This window comes from Strongylocentrotus purpuratus, unplaced genomic scaffold (genome assembly GCF_000002235.5).
Source record: "Strongylocentrotus purpuratus isolate Spur 01 unplaced genomic scaffold, Spur_5.0 spur5_scaffold_21, whole genome shotgun sequence".
NCBI classification, from domain to species: Eukaryota; Metazoa; Echinodermata; class Echinoidea; order Camarodonta; family Strongylocentrotidae; genus Strongylocentrotus; species Strongylocentrotus purpuratus.
Genome location: NW_022145607.1, coordinates 17332939 through 17350604, shown reverse-complemented (window position 1 = coordinate 17350604; position 17666 = coordinate 17332939). Strand labels below are relative to the sequence as shown.

At 37.8% G+C, this 17666-nt stretch overlaps 1 protein-coding gene across 1 annotated transcript; it reads left to right on the top strand.

The window, feature by feature from the left end:
• The first annotated feature begins 9050 nt into the window (after positions 1 to 9050).
• On the top strand, positions 9051 to 17666 carry LOC115927889 (extracellular serine proteinase-like). The gene is made up of 9 exons (XM_030994198.1): positions 9051 to 9114; positions 10067 to 10220; positions 11077 to 11214; positions 12456 to 12591; positions 13523 to 13632; positions 14088 to 14238; positions 14645 to 14862; positions 16790 to 16982; positions 17424 to 17666. The coding sequence occupies exons 1-9, from the start codon at positions 9068 to 9070 to the stop codon at positions 17615 to 17617; spliced, it is 1341 nt and encodes a 446-aa protein (XP_030850058.1). The 5' UTR covers positions 9051 to 9067; the 3' UTR covers positions 17618 to 17666.

Below are 17666 nucleotides of genomic sequence, written 5' to 3'. Positions count from 1 at the left end.
GGAATTTGTTAGTAATGTGTTAAGCTAATTATGTATAAATGATGTGAATGAAATGTAAATAACATTGTCATGTTAAATAATCTATATTGAATTCAGCAAATAACTGGTCTGCTGTGGTAGTAGTTTAAGTAATCATTTAGATAATTGGAGTTTTATTCATGTACATGTTGCTGCAATTGCTGCATTTAAATGTACGTGTAAGTTAAATTTTATATGTATGTAACAGATGTTTTATTTGGTTCAAAGAGCACTTGTATTATTGTTTAAAAAGGATATTAATTATCAGACATTTTGTACAGGACGCTAATTTCACGAAAAATGGAAAATCATTTCCATAGGAATAATAAGTCCATAAATCAGTTTAGAGTAAAGCAATTCAAATTGAATATATACATTTAATTTACATATCCACATTTTTGTTTGTGTTAAAAAATATTATATAGATATTTGATTTTGGTTTAGAAAACTTAACAAGTTTCTTGCCAGACTTTATAAACACCATCTCTGGGTATCAATGTAGTCAAAGGAATTTATTCAACTTTAATTTAGAATATATAATTTCCAGCAATAACTATTTAATAGTGTCCCATCCTTGCAATCCTACCTATACTTTGGCAAGACATTAATCTGAATTTGCTACTCTCCACCCAGATGTTAAATGGGTACCGGTAGGAAGGAATTCCTTGAATGATGTGAGCAATGAAAGTCGGTAAGAGCCAGGGTAATATTAGAGCGTTTGGAGCACCTTTCATGGTGCGTATATGTGCACTATAAAAGTGAAAAATATTGTTATTATTATAATTATTCACTTAATATGAATTTATCTTTGTTATTTTGATTATGATTTTCATTTCTGAAATGGATATGTATCATCATTGCTGATAATAACATCCACAACTATTCTCTGTTATGATTCATTTAAGAAGGTTATTAGTATTCTCTTTAATATTTGTAATTCAATAAGTACTACTACCAGTGTATCATAGGATGACTGCAAGGAGGCAGGAATATTTATTGTCAATGGCACTTACCACCTTCTTACAGGGATCCTATGGTATAATTTTAAACAGTTTTCTTGTAATTATCCTACTTGTATTCAGTACTACGTGCTAGCCTTGATTCAACCAATCATATTTTTGTCTGTTCGGAGCCAGAAGGGCATTAACTCTGTGTTGAAATATATGAGTTAACGACCTCATGGTTACAAACAGCTTTTGTATTATAAATGTAATAACAATGACTTTTTAATGACCCCTCATGAATAAATTAGGGTTTTTTGCTGAATGGATGACAGTGACAAGATCTGGGTAAAAAATGGTGTTGGCAGTTTGAAATTTGCAATTTTTTAGACCATTTTTACTTTAGTCTGCATATTTCATACCAAGATTTTGTTGTTGCTTGCAACAATGTTTTGGAGTGGTTACTTTTCTGTCAGTAAGTTTAATCCATCACTTCCATTCTACATTATCCTGCTTTACATAATAATGTTAATCTTACTTTGGAATATGATAAAATATGTAGTAACTTTGTCCGATCTCAATGAAATTCATGACATTTACAATTATCATCCCAGTCACTGGTTTGATTTGAAGCATACAGTGTCTGTCCAATCTCCCACTTCCTGTTTTCTATCGTAGAATATATATTTTACCATAGTTCAGTACTTTTCAGGACATGTACATGTAGAGGTGTCGTAGTCCAGTTGTCTACACACTCGACTGCAGATGCAAAGGTCCTGGGTTTCAAACTTTCATATTCATAAAAGAAAAATGTGATATTGTGGATCAAAATTTGCATATCGAGATTATCTAGTTTATATACATATCGTATTGGTTTCATGAGCTTTGAGGATACATATACCACATAGGTTTTCAGTGTATGATTTGTAGATAGCTGAAATATATATTTTTTAGGTTATTATAGAGCAATATTAATTGCATTGGTACTTGTCACTCATTAAAAGTATATACAACTCAAATATAGATTATATTTTTATCTCATTTAAATCGTTGAACAGTTTGTTACTTCTTGTTTTTTCAGGGAGGCAGTATAGGACATTTTTGTGGCCTTTTTAGCCGTAGTTACAATTCATGAGATACTTTTGATTATTTATTTTTTTTAAATTGACCCTGAAAATGATAATATTTCATTGATCAATAAAGCACTCTGATTCAATGTAGTACTCTATGATTGCCTTAAATGAAACTTTTATCTATAACATTATTCATATGGCTTGGAAATTCCTCTGAAGTGCTTGTATTCTTATCTTGGCTAGTGTTTTCCTAATATTTTAGCACAAAACAATTCATTGCACTATAATATTGTAATTAACAGTGCCAATGATAGTTTTGTATGCTTGTACTGAAATCATGATGATGTAAATAACAATTGAATGTAATTATGTAGTACATCACAGTGGCGGATCCAGGGGGGGGGCCCGGGGGGCCCGGGCCCCCCCCCCTTGAGAAAAAAATCATGTAAAATCACGTGATTTTTACGATTTTTGGGGGTTGGGCCCCCCCCCCTGGCGCTCAAGGGGGGGTGCAAATTGAAATTTTTTTGAGGATCAAAAAAAAAAAAAGGGCTCACTACCCCCCCCCCCCCCCCCCCCCCCCCCCCCCCCCCCCACTGAGCGATTTTTTGGCCGGCGCGTTTTTCAATTTTTCGGGAGCAAAAAAAAAAAAAAAAAAAAATTGTGCTCTGTACCCCCCCACTGAGCGACTTTTCGGCCGGCGCGATTTTCAAATTTTCGGGAGCCAAAAAAAAAAAAGTTGGGCCCCCTCCCCTAAGAAATCCTGGATCCGCGCCTGGTACATCATTAAAATCATGTGCTCCTTTCGTCATGATTTTGGCGTAATAATCAACTCATATTATTTTCATGTCGTATGTGTACATTTTACTTAAGGAGAGGAGAATATCAAGATTGAATGTAAATTTCTGTCGTAGTGTTTATGTAATCATTATACTTTTACTTTCCAAATGCTGTTATCATATATGTTCTATATATTTTATATTTTCATTTATCAATATGTGAAATTTTGAACTTACTTTTTATTTTTTAGAAGAAAACTTGAGGATATTCTTTTGTTGGATTGTCATTTCGTCGAACTATTTTTTGATGTACAGCGTTGTTGTGGAATTTGATTGGAAATTGTTTGTCTTTTGAGATAAGATTTATTAAATAGGCCTTATTTGGCACCAAAAATATTGTATACAATTGAACATTTTGTTTTGCAAGTGCCCCCAAAACACGATCACAACTAATTTCGAAAAATCTACTCAAGGGCAATTTTGATACCCAATCAATCCCACAGAAATCATCATGTTCGGACTATTAATACGTCATTGTCACGTTTGCACATTTCCAATGGGTGACGCTAATTAAAGGCTATTGAAATTGTCTAAGGTTGATTTTCGAAGGCAGTTGCGATCGTTTTCCCATATTTCTTTCTTCAAATCTATGTATGTACATGTATGTTGTTGAGTTGGGCCAAATGGGCATTCTGATTGATATGTTGTCTTAGATCGCGTGCAAAATGATCGCTTTGAAACCTGAAAGAGAACTTGAAAATGCAAGATCTTTCTTGATTTTGAAGTACAAAGAGCCATATCTATTTTTGTTTAAATTCATGAAATGGTTATAGGTCATGCGTAATGTATACGTTATAGCTGCAATAGTTGGTGAACATAGTGGTGAGGGTGAAGACGATGGAAGAGAGAGAGCGAGAGAGAGGGAGGGAGAGAGAGAGAGAGAGAGAGAGAGAGAGAGAGAAAGAGAGATGAGACGGAAGAGAGTGAGATGTCCATGTATGACAATCGGATCATTTTCAAGTCTGGTGACAAGATCGTCAAGTATCAGGTTATAAGTCGGGGTTTTCATGTTGATATCGAAGCAAGAAGACCTACATCATGAAAAAGATTCCCTTAATCAAGAGATGACGAAAGAAGCTTCTCTAGGCCTACCTATATTGTTCGATATTCCCTAATAATTATTTCTTCACCCGATCTTAACTTTCTCCTCAAACAAGTAGTTGTATTTGTCTCCCAAAAACATTTGTTTTAAATATATGAGAAAACTTTTAGTATATTTGATTGGATAGGAAGTCAGAATTCCTGTGACGCCACTAACGTCCTTTGGCAAGACATTAATCTACATTTGCCCCCGGTAAAAGAGACGGAAAAGGGAAAAAAGAAGTCGAGGAGTGAGTCAGTGAGGGCCTTTATACAAATAATTAATTCACACTCTTAAAAAAAGTTCAATCCAGGAGCGCCATGTCGGTCCACCGCGGTTCTGCTCGGTGATAGATTTCGTGATCGTGAGAAGAAGGTCCGCTAGCATTTACATGACAGAATATTTCCTGGATCTTTCGTCTGTTGAGAGCCAGAAGAGCATTAAATGAAACCTGACACCAAGAAATAACTTTAATTATTTTGAGAGATTTATTATAGTCTTGCCCTTTCAGATTCCCTACCAATAAAGCAAGAATAATGAACAGTTTCTCAGCACGACATGTGCTTTGCCATTTTTCTTGGACGTAGTATGTGAAGGCGTTTTATCAAGTAAATGTCTTCGTATTTATGTATGCTTCCTTCCAAGGTGTGTGTAGCCTATAATCTAGGCGGAGTGCCGAGCTTTTTTCTTTGCTGCTAGACTAACCCTAAGCAGAACGTCTGATACGGCGAGACTACGAACCGTGAGTCGCGCTCACGGTTCGTAGTCTCGCCGTATCAGACGTTCTGCTTAAGGTTAGTCTAGCAGCAAAGAAACACTCTCGGCACTCTGCCTAGATTATAGGCTAAGGTGTGTGTGGTGATGAAGCATTTCATTTACCTGCTTTTATCCTTTCTACTACGATTGCCAGAACGTAAATTGCATATAGAAGTTGGTGCTCTTCTGAGGTGAAGGCTTATCATAAACACAAGATTTTTCAACTGCTATATTTTAGTATTTTAAAATGAATTAGTTACAGTTATTCCCTTGTTATATATTTTCCACCAAATATAATTTCTACTTCTCAGCTGTGATTTTTTCTCATTGAAAAGTAAAGGTTTTGTTATTGATTCAGAATTTCTTTGTGCATGATCTGTACAACTTCAACTGGTACGTCGCATTTTCAAGAAAATGGCTGCGCCCATGTCATGCTAAAAGGCATCATATCATGCCAAAGATATCTTTGTTTATATGACTCTTGTACACTTTCGTAAAGAATATTGTACATCAAATGGCAGGAATACATTTCATTAATCAGAATACCTACACTAATTTTTCTTTGGGATGAGGTTTCATTTAACACTTTGTTAAAGCATAGATCGTTAATACCATTCCGATTCCAAATATACGCTTTGTTGTTTTTGTTTTTGTTAGATTGTATGTTGCCTTGTCATCACTATTATCACCGATATCACAGAAGTATTAATATTCAACAAGTTAAGTATTCTCGCACCCCAACCCCCTCCCTCTCTCTCCACCGTACCTCTCTCTCTTTCTCTCTCTGGCATACACAAACACGCGCGCACACGCACACACACATTCGCTCTCTCCCTCTTTTTTCTCTTTCCCTCCACCTATCTCCATTCTCTGTTTTAACTCTATAACTTTCTCCAATCTCTTCCATCCTCTAGAGACAAGAGCCTTACTAAGACCCCCCCCCCCCCAGTTTTGGCCCATTAGTTAGGCCATGGACTACAAATCCTGGCTTAGACTATGGTTAGTAGGAGAAAAGGATTGTCGGCCCGCAGAGCCCCCTTCCCGAACAGACCCCAAGTTGGATAAAATATGTTACCCTCAGTTTAGCCCATGCAACAAACTTAGTCCAAAACAAAAAAAAAGCACTATCACTGTACACGTTTAACGGTCAGACGCCCCTAAAATTGAGTTTATTTTTTTTGCATTGATAGAGCATTGACCAAATTTTGTCCGAAGGAAGAGTTATGTCTATGGTATATTACAAAACTAACAAACAGCTCCCATGGTTATTGAGAGAGTGTCAGAACCCAAGTAAGATGGCCAAGCGTTTTATTATATTGTATGAAATAAATGAATATGTGTTACCTAGAGACAGTTTTAAACAGCACTAAATAATTACACTACGCGAATTTGAGATATAAAGTGAATAAAGCACTTCTGAGTTGTTGAGAAAAGCATTAAATACTTTTTCTTTACTTTCAGAACAGATAAGGGGAACGTTTTGGTAAGGGGGACTTCGATATTTTTCCGTTTCCAAGATCTAAAAAAAACGTTGTGGAATGTACTAGTACTTGTGGAGTGATTGTACCACCGTAACAATGTTTGTGTTTGTAATACACGTTGAAACTTTATTTCGACAACATCTGGTGCATACAATTTAATTCAGGACAGAATCATAAGACAAATCGTGAGTCTATAAATGTGAGTTTAAATCATAAATCCTTTATTTTGATATATATTTTTTTTGTCTTCAAGCACGATAATCGTACGTCAATTTGAAAAACACAATATAGGCATCGTGTAACAATCATAAATGTAAATCACATGTCACTTATCAGTGTCATGATTGCGCCCTTACATAGTTACTGCTAGTGCTCTTTTAAATTCAACTCAATCTTAAGTGATATTTCATATATCCAGAAAATGAATCAAACCACATCACTACAAAGGACCTACACAAGGAAGAATGAGAACCTAAAACAGTATTCAAATGACAAGGGTTCCTCTGATCTATATCTTTATAATACGAGTAATTTGACTTGATATAAAACCATTTGACAGAGCAGTCAAACGAAATGTTATGGATCACATAATATTGTTTACACATACAAAGTTATTAAAAACACACATCATTTTGAAAACCGAGAATTCAGAGTCTTCACAAATACCATACATGAAAACAGTATACTCCAAAATAATTGTATGCAATTTGATTTTGATAGAGACGTGACAGTAATAACAGTATAACATGTATACATTTGATTATTTATTTATAACAGTTATACATGTATTGTTTTTTTTGAACGATATTTGAGCGCAAGGGGACACTCCGTCATGTGCACTTTAGTCAAGTAAGTCAAGAATATTAATATTTTAGTTTTTAATTGGCTTAATTAAAGGGCCCAATGTCCCGAGGAATATACAATCTTATGAAATACATAAAAATGAAAAATATAAATTGTAATATAAAGATACTTAAAATCGAAAATATGAAGAAAGATTATAATATTTTCAACGGCTAAACAAAAGATAGACAAGCAGGCGACTAAATTTACAGAGACTAACAGCTGTAACACAATGGCCATGACTATTTGGTGCATGCATATTGCATGCACTCCAATGCATGGACATTAATGTTTCAGCTGTACGAGCAAATTCATCAACTGCCGAACAGTCCTAATACTTCTCTTATATTATATACCGTAGCAAATATAAGCTTTAAAAAGTATGGTTAGTTGTTTTTGATATTTCAAAGAAGAATAATCCACTTTACGAGTGTCCGTATACATTCGACTTTTACTTCTGAATTAAATCAACTCTTATACTTTATTAAAGATAGTTTTATAATGGTGTGGTTGCTGAAAGCCCAGCCTCGTAGACAAATATTCGATCTTTTTGTTCTTTAACAGGTCTGTGGCAGTGTTATCAATAGCATGAATATTCACAAGTATCTTATCTACGTAATCATAATATAGGCCTACAACCGAAAACAAGAGGTGATTCCCCATTAGTATGTCCCTGTAGCTCACCACTCACGTAAGTGTCTGTATCATGAGTTCATATCCAAAGTTCATATCCAGAGTTCAATTATTTGTTTACTTAAATGACAAAACGCGATAATTTTAACGCCATGAATATTGCTTTAACGATTTCTCTGCAAGGGTGATGAGCCCCTGAATGTTTCAAGCAGATATAATTCTGATTTCATTTTATTTCAAGAAAAAAAAAATGCGCTGACGGTCTTATCGCAACTTTCTCTAAAGGCATTTATACGCGATAGTCTTTTCCGCATCGCTTCTGCCTGTACACTGACACACGAGAACCAGAAACCGTGTCCGATTTATTTTCATTTTTATTTTTTTAAAGATGATTTGTTTAATAGAAACGTTTAATTAATTGTTAAATTGATACGCCTGGAGGAAGGAAGAAGGGACCGGGGGGCTGTAAGAGTGGATGGGAGAGAAAGAGAAGGAAAGAACGAAATAAAGAAATATAGGGGTCTAGGAGAAGATAGAGAAAAAGAGGGGAGGAAATACAGAGAAGGCGATAAGAAAGAGAGTGAGAGAAAGAGAGAGAGGGAGAGAGAGGAGAGAGAGGAGATAGAGAGGAGAGAGAGAGAGAGAGGGGATAAGAGGTGAGAAAGAGGAGAGAGAGAGAGAGAGAGGGGAGAAAGAGGAGTGAGAAAAAAAGAAATACAGACAGACAGACGTGAGACGAAAGAGCGTCCTAGAAGTCCTGAATAAACGAAAGCATATCTGTTATCATGACGTATTCCAAGCCCCTCGTTTCACGATACACCGTAAGCTGGACCTTAATCGTAAATAAACTAAACCGACGTATCAAATTATGCGTGGTCTATTTTACCAATTCGGTTTTCTTTTATAAGTGAGGAGAAAGCATCCTTTTGTTCTTCGCACGTTTTAAACTATTTCACATCATCATTTATTTACTGGATATTATTTACATGAAGCTGTGTACAGATATTTATTCGTTATGAAAAAAGTGGACTAAATAACGTCAATATAGTCAAAATAATAAAGATTTAAAACAAGATGTAGATATCTATTCCATATATTCTTCAGGTAACTGATACTGGGTCACACGCTAACGGCGCTTCTACAGTATTTGTATTTACACGAATCTGTGTAAAGATATTATCCATTCAAAAGGAACAATAGACTACAAAAACGTCAAAAGAATAAATATGTAAAACAACAACAACAACAAACAAACAACAGATTTCTATTCCATATTTCGAGATGTAACCGATATTCTGCCATGGCGCCAGAAAAAGCCTATAAATTGAGATAGGTTTTAGGCAGAACTCATCCTGCTAAGGAAACCACTCCCGAGAACACAGAAGATCCACAAACCTCCACCATGAAGACCAACGTTTGGATCCTGATAGCTGTTTTGGCCCTCGCCTGGTATCGTATATTCTTAATTCCATTCTTTATTCAGTTGCTACACACATCTATGCAATATGCACACAGCGCTATATACATATGTTGGACTATTCCAACAAAGAGTGACTTAAAACTAGGAAAACATTGATTTATTTAAAAAACTACATTCCATGTTTTAGTTTTAACGAATATAATCATAGACCCTAATGTTATCTTTTCTGTAGGTCCCAATAAAGAGTTGCATTTCTGTATAGATATTTTTCAATCTCATCAGGAAACAGAAAATAGAATCGGCAAAAAAAAATGATAGCATTGGACATTACATAAGCCTTCTTCCAGAAAGAGAGAAAAGGAAAAGAAAAGACGTACAATGACAAAGCTAGCACTAATATTTAGAGGTGTTGTGGTCCAGTGGATAAGTCTGCAGACTGTGAATCACAAGGTATGGCTTTTGAATCCCTGCGCACCAATAACGTCCTTTGGGCAAGACGTAAATCTATATCCACTACACTCGTCGTAGGTGTAGTAGGTGGGTTCCTTGTAGGATTCATTCCTTGAGTGTACTGAGCGCTACACACAGTTGCCGGGTCTAAAGCAGGGCTCCGTCAGAAGAGCATGGAGACGCAATATCATGTGGAATGCACTTTACAAGACCGGGAACTTGTCATTATTTTAACACTGCTGCCCATGAAGTTGGAATACATTTTCTTACCTCTGTTCATGAAATGATTGTGACAATATTGTTGTATTCTTGATCTATAAAGAAAGGTTATACCCTCTCAGAATGTTCTTGATGAATCTATTGGGAAACAGTGTGTATATTGTGTGTTTATATTATTATTATCCTCATCATAATTATTATTGTTATTTATCATTACTATTATTAGTTATTATTACTATTAGTGTTATTATTGGTATAACTATTACAATTACGATGACTAGTACTACTATGTGTTTTCGAATACCTTGCCAGGGCTAACATGGTAGTAAGCTACTCTTCGGAGTCCGATGATGATGACAACGAACTCACCGATGAAGACCTGTGCGACGAGGGACCACCCATGGACGTCGAAACACACAAGAGCCTGAAATGTTCATGCACAACCAGCTATATAGTCACTTCCCCAGTAAGTTCATAAAACAATATTACAATCAAATTATTTAGAGTTCTAACGGGTAAATTACAGTTTAGCAATTCGATTGCTCTAGTCGTCTCTGTGCACGGTCGTCCGTTTGCAACACCTGCAATTTTGCACAAAACAATTGGCACCGATTGACGGAGAGGGTTGATGTGTGCAACTCACTGGTTTGGTAAAATGACCACTTTTCAGTCCATTCTTGACAACCCTGTTTAACACCGGTATATAATCTATAAATCTTGCACCGGAAGCAGTTCGATGGTCTTGAAGCCGTCCCATGATAAATACAATGTCGTACAGCGAGATTACAATCATGTATTTGTATGGCATATACAGAGTTAGGGACATGACTGACGTTGAGTTCTGGTTATTCAATTACATTGTGACAGAGACAGTCTCAAAGCGAGGTTGGTGATGTAGTACTTAAAATTTTCGAATATGTCGGAGCTTAGAATCATCAAAATGTTTAGAAATTGAAATTATCTCGCTGAAAAGCACATGTTCTACTCACAAAACAATTTAGTTACATGATTCTTTTGTCATATTCCGATGCAGAATGGGCCTATGTGAGATTTGATGTGAAATCAAACGTCAATTGCTTTTCTCACTCTCATCATTTTGAAATTTGGTCGACATAATTATTGATGATTTTTATCATGTAAATGCAAGCGGAATATTGCAGCGGTCAGAGCACTTGTCGAAAGGCTGTTTCCAGGCCTTGAATATCCACAAAATTAATGATATTGATGATATTCAGCTTTTATATATATATATATATATTGTCCTTTGACATGGCGCCTCGTTTTTTTATTTGCTCTTCTCCTTTTGTTTCCCCTTTCCGCAGGACCAGCACAGTTATAACAGGCTCTTCAAAAAGATCGACAAATTGAAAGCATGCCGTGACTGCTCCACAATAAAACGAGCATTCACCGATGTTCTCCTCATTGTCTCCGTTGAAACCACAGAAAAGTGTGCTATAAAGGTAACAGCCAAATGTAATCATGATACTCAATACATGCATTCGTTAAGACTTATTTTGGAATAAATCTGACAGAATTAAAGTTGGTGTAAAAATGAACAAGAATAACTCTGTACCCCTGTGTAGAACTCACATACAGTCCAAAATGTCATTACATTTTCAAACATGTACTCACTGTGGCTCTCTTTAACCATCTTTTCCTGTTTTAAAGAATTCTCCTCTTTAACAGTTCGCAGAGATTCATTCAGTTAACAAACATCGCTTTCTCTTTCTAGCCTTGTCAATGATTTTAATAAACCTTTTATAAAGTGGGATGGAGGGAGGGAAGGGGGAGGACAAGATATTTGTAACAAATTATAACGTGTAAAACCTTAAAGGCATCGTTTAACAATGTTAAATCTGAGATGCATGGCCCTACGTGTTACCACGTGTCTGTGATATGGTGTAATATTAAAGCCCTAAAAATCGCGCTTCATAATGATCAAGAAATGCCTCAAAAAAGTAAAAATCTTTGAGTGACCGGTTTTACCGTACTCGTTTTCCGCAATAGACTGTAGTGTTATGAAAACCGTTCGGCTAACGCAAAATTTGGTTTTGATTTCCAATCATAAATATCTTGATAATCAGACAGACGATCAACTTGTAAAATTCATGGGGTTCCTGACTGACATAAAGGTTTATATTTATCATTGCAGCATGAGATAAATCCAGGATTTTTTTCTAAAATCTGAGACAAAGTTATCGGATCCCTTTAACAAAAATGTTCATCATACTTTCTTATTTCTCGCTGATGGCAACGAGTGGTCGTCAATTTACAAACTCATCTACAGACGAGCAAAAAGGTCATAAATTTCCCCCTTATGCCGCAGCTCTGGATATGCCTACTCTCTAAACAAAAATCGAGTGATCACGGACGTCACTCCTCTGGAGAGTGAAAATGTAGTGAAAATAGAATGAACATTCACTTTTTTCTTCTTAGAGAGCACTCTAAAATCAATCGATTTTCACTCCTAAACAAGTGATCACGGACGTCACTCCCAAGAAAGTGAAAATAGAATGAAAATTCACTCTTTTTTTTAAGAGAGTACAGAATTGTTAAGGGGCGGGGATGTCATATCCCCTGCACCCTTTAGCCGTTAATCGTCACCTCGTCGATGAAAGACACGAGAGACATCGACAGTATTATAACGTTAGAGCCTTTTTTTACATTGAACCGACCGTTTCTGATCTGTTTTCTCCCACAGTTAGCTAAGAAAGGTTATCTTGTGGAAGAGAACTCGGTACAAGAAGTCGGCGCTGCTCTGCCTACCCTGCCCGTCAAGCTACTGGACCGAATCGATCAGGTAGATCTTCCCCGTGATGGAGCTTCTTATGACAGAAGTGAGTCAATAACAATAGTTATTATAATGATAATAATAATGATATTAATATCAATTATTATTATAATGTTAATAATAATTATAATAATAATAACAACAATGATATAAAAAAATATTATGAGAGACTTTTAAGGCACCGAATCCTGATCACATCGAATCAAACTCTCAAAGCGCATAGGTGCATGTGATAAAATCCCATGAAAGTGCTTGCATTGTACACAATGGACAACAGAAAGATAGAACATATCAACATGTAAGAAAACGATTTATTGTTTGCTAATTCAATCACAATTTCCCTAGAAACTGTTGGGGTTATAAGGCCATTAAAAAAAAATATACATGTTAGCGTCGCCGCTCGCTTCCTTTTTGGGAGCCGCCTCCTATTTTTTTTAGTTTTTTTGGTTGAAATTTTTTTATTTTTTTATTTTTTTAAAGAAAAAAACATGAAAAACATAGCTAAAATGGATCTATTTCTGATTAAAAAAATTTTAAAAAAATAAATGTCGGCGGCCATTTTGAAAAATATCCCGACTGTCAGGGAAAATGTACCGAGCGGCCATTTTGAGCGACCGTTTTGAAAGAAAAAAAAAGGGGGGGCCTCCTCCTTCCTATTTTTCGAAAAAACAGGACGCTAAACATGTTTTTTTTTTTTTTTTTTGGCCTAAAGGCTGCAAGGCCCGCAGGAAGAGTCGTTCTAACACTGATAAAAGACCACATTTGTATTTATTATTTCACTCTACTACAGGTAGGTCTTTATGGCGCCATATATTATTTCAGGAGGCTAGTGAAACATTATCTATGACGGTTTCGTCGGTTCATAAAACCGCCGACGAAGTATTGTTTCACTGGGCTTACGTAGCCCTTTAAATATAGGGTTCGGCTTTACCCGACTTCAAGCTTTGTAACGTCCATGTTTTTATTTTCTTTCTCAGATGATGCGACAGACGTGACTATCTTCATTCTTGATACTGGAGTCCTGTTTACTCACGATGAGTTTACCAACGGCCGCGTCAGCTTTTATAACGATACCGTTACACCAAACGTGAGTATCATTCTTACTTCACGACTCTTTAGCATTTTACGTGAATCAAATTAAGCCGCCCTCTAGCTATGCATATCATGCGTATTGCGAAGGAAATATTAGTACTCTAGGCCTAACGTTAAAACAAGGGGGTTAAGGAATGTTATCCTTGGAATATAGACCTAACAAAGTTATGCCCCCTCCCTTAAAACAAAATCTAATTACTAACCATGCAAAAAGTCGTGTTTGTCAGAAACCTGGAAAATATGGCGTATGGGGGGGGGGGGGGGGTAGACAGTCCATTGCGGATGCCTAAAGGCTGGTCCAGATGTGACGCGGTGAATCACCCCCCCCCCCCCGAATATATTTGTAATAAATCAAATAAAAACAGCCGCTGTTTACCGCTAGATATCTGAACGAGGCATTACATTATTAAGTTTTCATTTCTCTCATAAATCCTGATTCTTGTTTTGTAGTCGCCCATTATGGTGGACGTCAATGGACATGGGACCCGCTGTGCGAGCGTAGCCGCCGGAGCCAACATAGGAGTCGCTCAGGGCGCGACCGTAGAGAGCATTCGGGTAGCTGGATCCGATGGCTTAGCCGCCGCTGATGACGTCCTCGCAGGTATGTACTTTGTAATTTTGAAATTGTGAGCTTTTTCATTCTGTTTATGTTAGTGTAGAAGGATGGTTCTTCAGATGCCCTCATATTCATAATATGACAAATACTCGCTGAATGTTATTTGGACCACATTATCATGCCACAAGCACGGTCCAAAGTGTTTTCAGCACTTTGGACAAAAACAAAAATCGAGTTTCTTTTTAAATAACAATAATATTTGAATTATTATAGGCCTACCTTACCCTAACACCTATCCTTAGCCATAACACCCAAACCTAGCCTACAATCCACTGAACGCAACCTTTCCACTACTCTATTACCAATCACGAAATAAATCAAGCAGCAATAATATGGCAGGACCACTTGTAATGTAACCTACATTTTTGTTTCTTACGTCCCATTAATACAGGGCTTGACGACGTTCAACGGTGGTGGAACAACAACCCAGGTTCTAAGTGTGTCGTCTCCTACTCACTGATTTCCACGTCCTTTAGTACGACACTCAACTATGCTTTCGGGAACCTCAGCGCGAACACCGATTGCGTGGTCGTCGTGGCAGCTGGAAACCAAGGTTCGGACATCAGCATGGCTAATGCCTGTAACTACTCTCCGTCTGGATCACCTGATGTAAATATTAGGGTCTTTTAGTTTTGCACGTTGAAATAGTGGGCTGCTACGTGTGACGTCCTTTTAAGGCGGTGGCAGTGCTTCAAAAGGACGTCCCAGTGCCTGAAAAGGACGTCACATGTAGCAGTCTACTATGTCGACGTGCAAAGTCCCAATTCACCGAATCCGAGAGCTCAACATGGAAGGGCGCACGAGCGGTTAATCGTGCAGCGAGAAGGCGACTTGCTTGAATTGAAGAAAAAAATGCGCCTTATTTAAGTCGAGAAGACGATAAAGTGGTTGAATATGTCATCTTCTCACCTTCTCTTTATTAACAAGACGTCTTGGCGAGTATTAACAAGTCACCTTCTCGCCTTCTTGACTTAAACAAGGAGTCCTGTCGAGTTCAGTTACCTTCTCTCCTTCGATCTCGGCTGAAACGAGGCGCCGGCCAAGTTTTGACAAGTCGCTCTCTCGGGGTAGGGGGAGAGGGGTAGGGGAGAGGGGGAGGGCGAGAGGGGGAGGGGGAGGGCGAGAGGGGGAGGGGGAGGGCGAGAGGGGGAGGGGGAGAGGGGGACGGGAGGGGTGGGAGGGGTGGGAAGGGAAGTCGAGAAGACGATAAAGTGGTTGAATATGTCATCTTCTCACCTTCTCTTTATTAACAAGACGTCTTGGCGAGTATTAACAAGTCACCTTCTCGCCTTCTTGACTTAAACAAGGAGTCCTGTCGAGTTCAGTTACCTTCTCTCCTTCGATCTCGGCTGAAACGAGGCGCCGGCCAAGTTTTGACAAGTCGCTCTCTCGGGGTAGGGGGAGAGGGGTAGGGGAGAGGGGGAGGGCGAGAGGGGGAGGGGGAGGGCGAGAGGGGGAGGGGGAGAGGGGGACGGGAGGGGTGGGAGGGGTGGGAAGGGAAGGGGCGGAAAGGGGGGTGCATCGAGTTCGCTCAATAAAAGTTTGACCTATCATGATAAAAAACATTTTCCTGCTTTAGTTCCCTGACTAAAGGAATAATCTGTTGTTATGCTCTTGGATGGCTCCCATCTAGCTCTGGTGGCAAAGAACTACAATGCTCCCCAAAACCATGGAAAGAGAATCGGTCCATACAAGTCTTGTAGTCTATCGATATTTTTCGTTTTTTTCATTTTACATTTAGGATGCTATTTTTCTTTAACAATCAGTGTCCTTCCCCTGCAGAGAAGTGCCCCCACTTCGTCTCTCATAGGTAGCTATTCAAAAATGAGAAGTGCCCCTTTTACTACTGATGAGTCCCTCTGCAGTTTTCCTTTCTAATGAGTGCCCCTTTCCGGTTCTGAGAAGTGCACTCTTTTACTACTGTAAAGTTCCCCTTTTCCTTTATAATGAGTGTTTCTCCTTTAAATCAATTGAATTGGGCTTAGTGTCCCTTTTCACATGTGATAAGATCCTTTTGACAAATCTGGTAAACGTTAAGAAAAATTCAGAACAAATCAGTCATATTGCAAAGAGGCATTATTACGACAGGGACTATGACAAGAATTTTCCTCCCTAATTTAACCAAGTGAGAGCACTATTTTGTGAAATTACCTCAAAGCTGTTTTGCTACACTCGCCCGCATTTATTTATTCCATGCAATTATGTTATTAATCTTGAATTTCCAGTTCATTGTTATGATTCGCTCGCTCGCAAAAGAATTATTAAGTTCATTGCAAACAACGGCAACTTAAAAAGGAAATAAAAAGGAAAACGGCGAAAGGAGAAAAGCAATACAATATTGGCGATCCTTAGAACTATTAACTAAATTTAGGGATACACATGTTTACGCAATTATATTTCCGCATAGCGGTTACACTTTGTAGGTACCCCATCTTCCCTGAAGACTTTCTACTACCCCCCCCCCCCCTTCCCTTTGAAAGACGTCTCGTCACCCCTGTGCACTATTTATCTTTTGTACATTGCTTCTTGCTCTTAGGTTATCACGGTCGGAGGGTCGAGAAACCGTATGAATGGCGCGAGCGATGATCGTATCGGAATCTCCAATTACGGTCCTTGTGTCGACATCTACGCCCCAGCAAGAAATATCGACCTTGCTGCCCCTTCCGGAAGCAGTAATTCCAACTACCTAAGATCATCCGGCACCTCCTTTGCAACCCCTGCGGTGGCAGGTATGAAAATCAATAATAAATAATTAAGACAATCATAATTATAATCATAATTATGATCATAATAATCATATTAAAAGTAATAATAATAATTAATGAAAATAATGAGGCAAAGGTTGCAGTCGGGTTTTAGGTAAGAGGTATGATTAAACCTAACTAAAAACTTCAAATGTTTGGTCCAGGGTTGAAGTTATGAATTCGGTTAGTATGGTAAAGGTAAAGGAATGTCCTCGGATTAGTACAGCAACAAAATGATTTTTGTCGCAGAATGTAACTAATGTTGATGCGTGGTTAACATGTGCGCTATAAAATATCTATTAGGCCTCCAATTTAAACTAGTATTATAATTCATATCATTATTATTATTATTATTATTATTATTATTATTATTATCGTTATTATTACTCCTATTATTATCATATCTTTAACGGTTGGTGTACCTAGGTGCTGCCGCCATGATTCTGTCCACCACTAGCTTGACACCTACTGGGAGTGAGACAATGACCGATCTCGTCCTGGACATCCTTATTGCGACAAGTGCCAAGGACAAGCTGACGAGTCTTCCAGCTAGCAACGCCGCGGTTTTACCCTCCTTTAACCGCCTTCTAAACGTTGTCAGCAATACTTACTACGCATAAACCCCCGGTGGGTGTAGTTGGTGATGACAATGTACCATGGTGATTGACA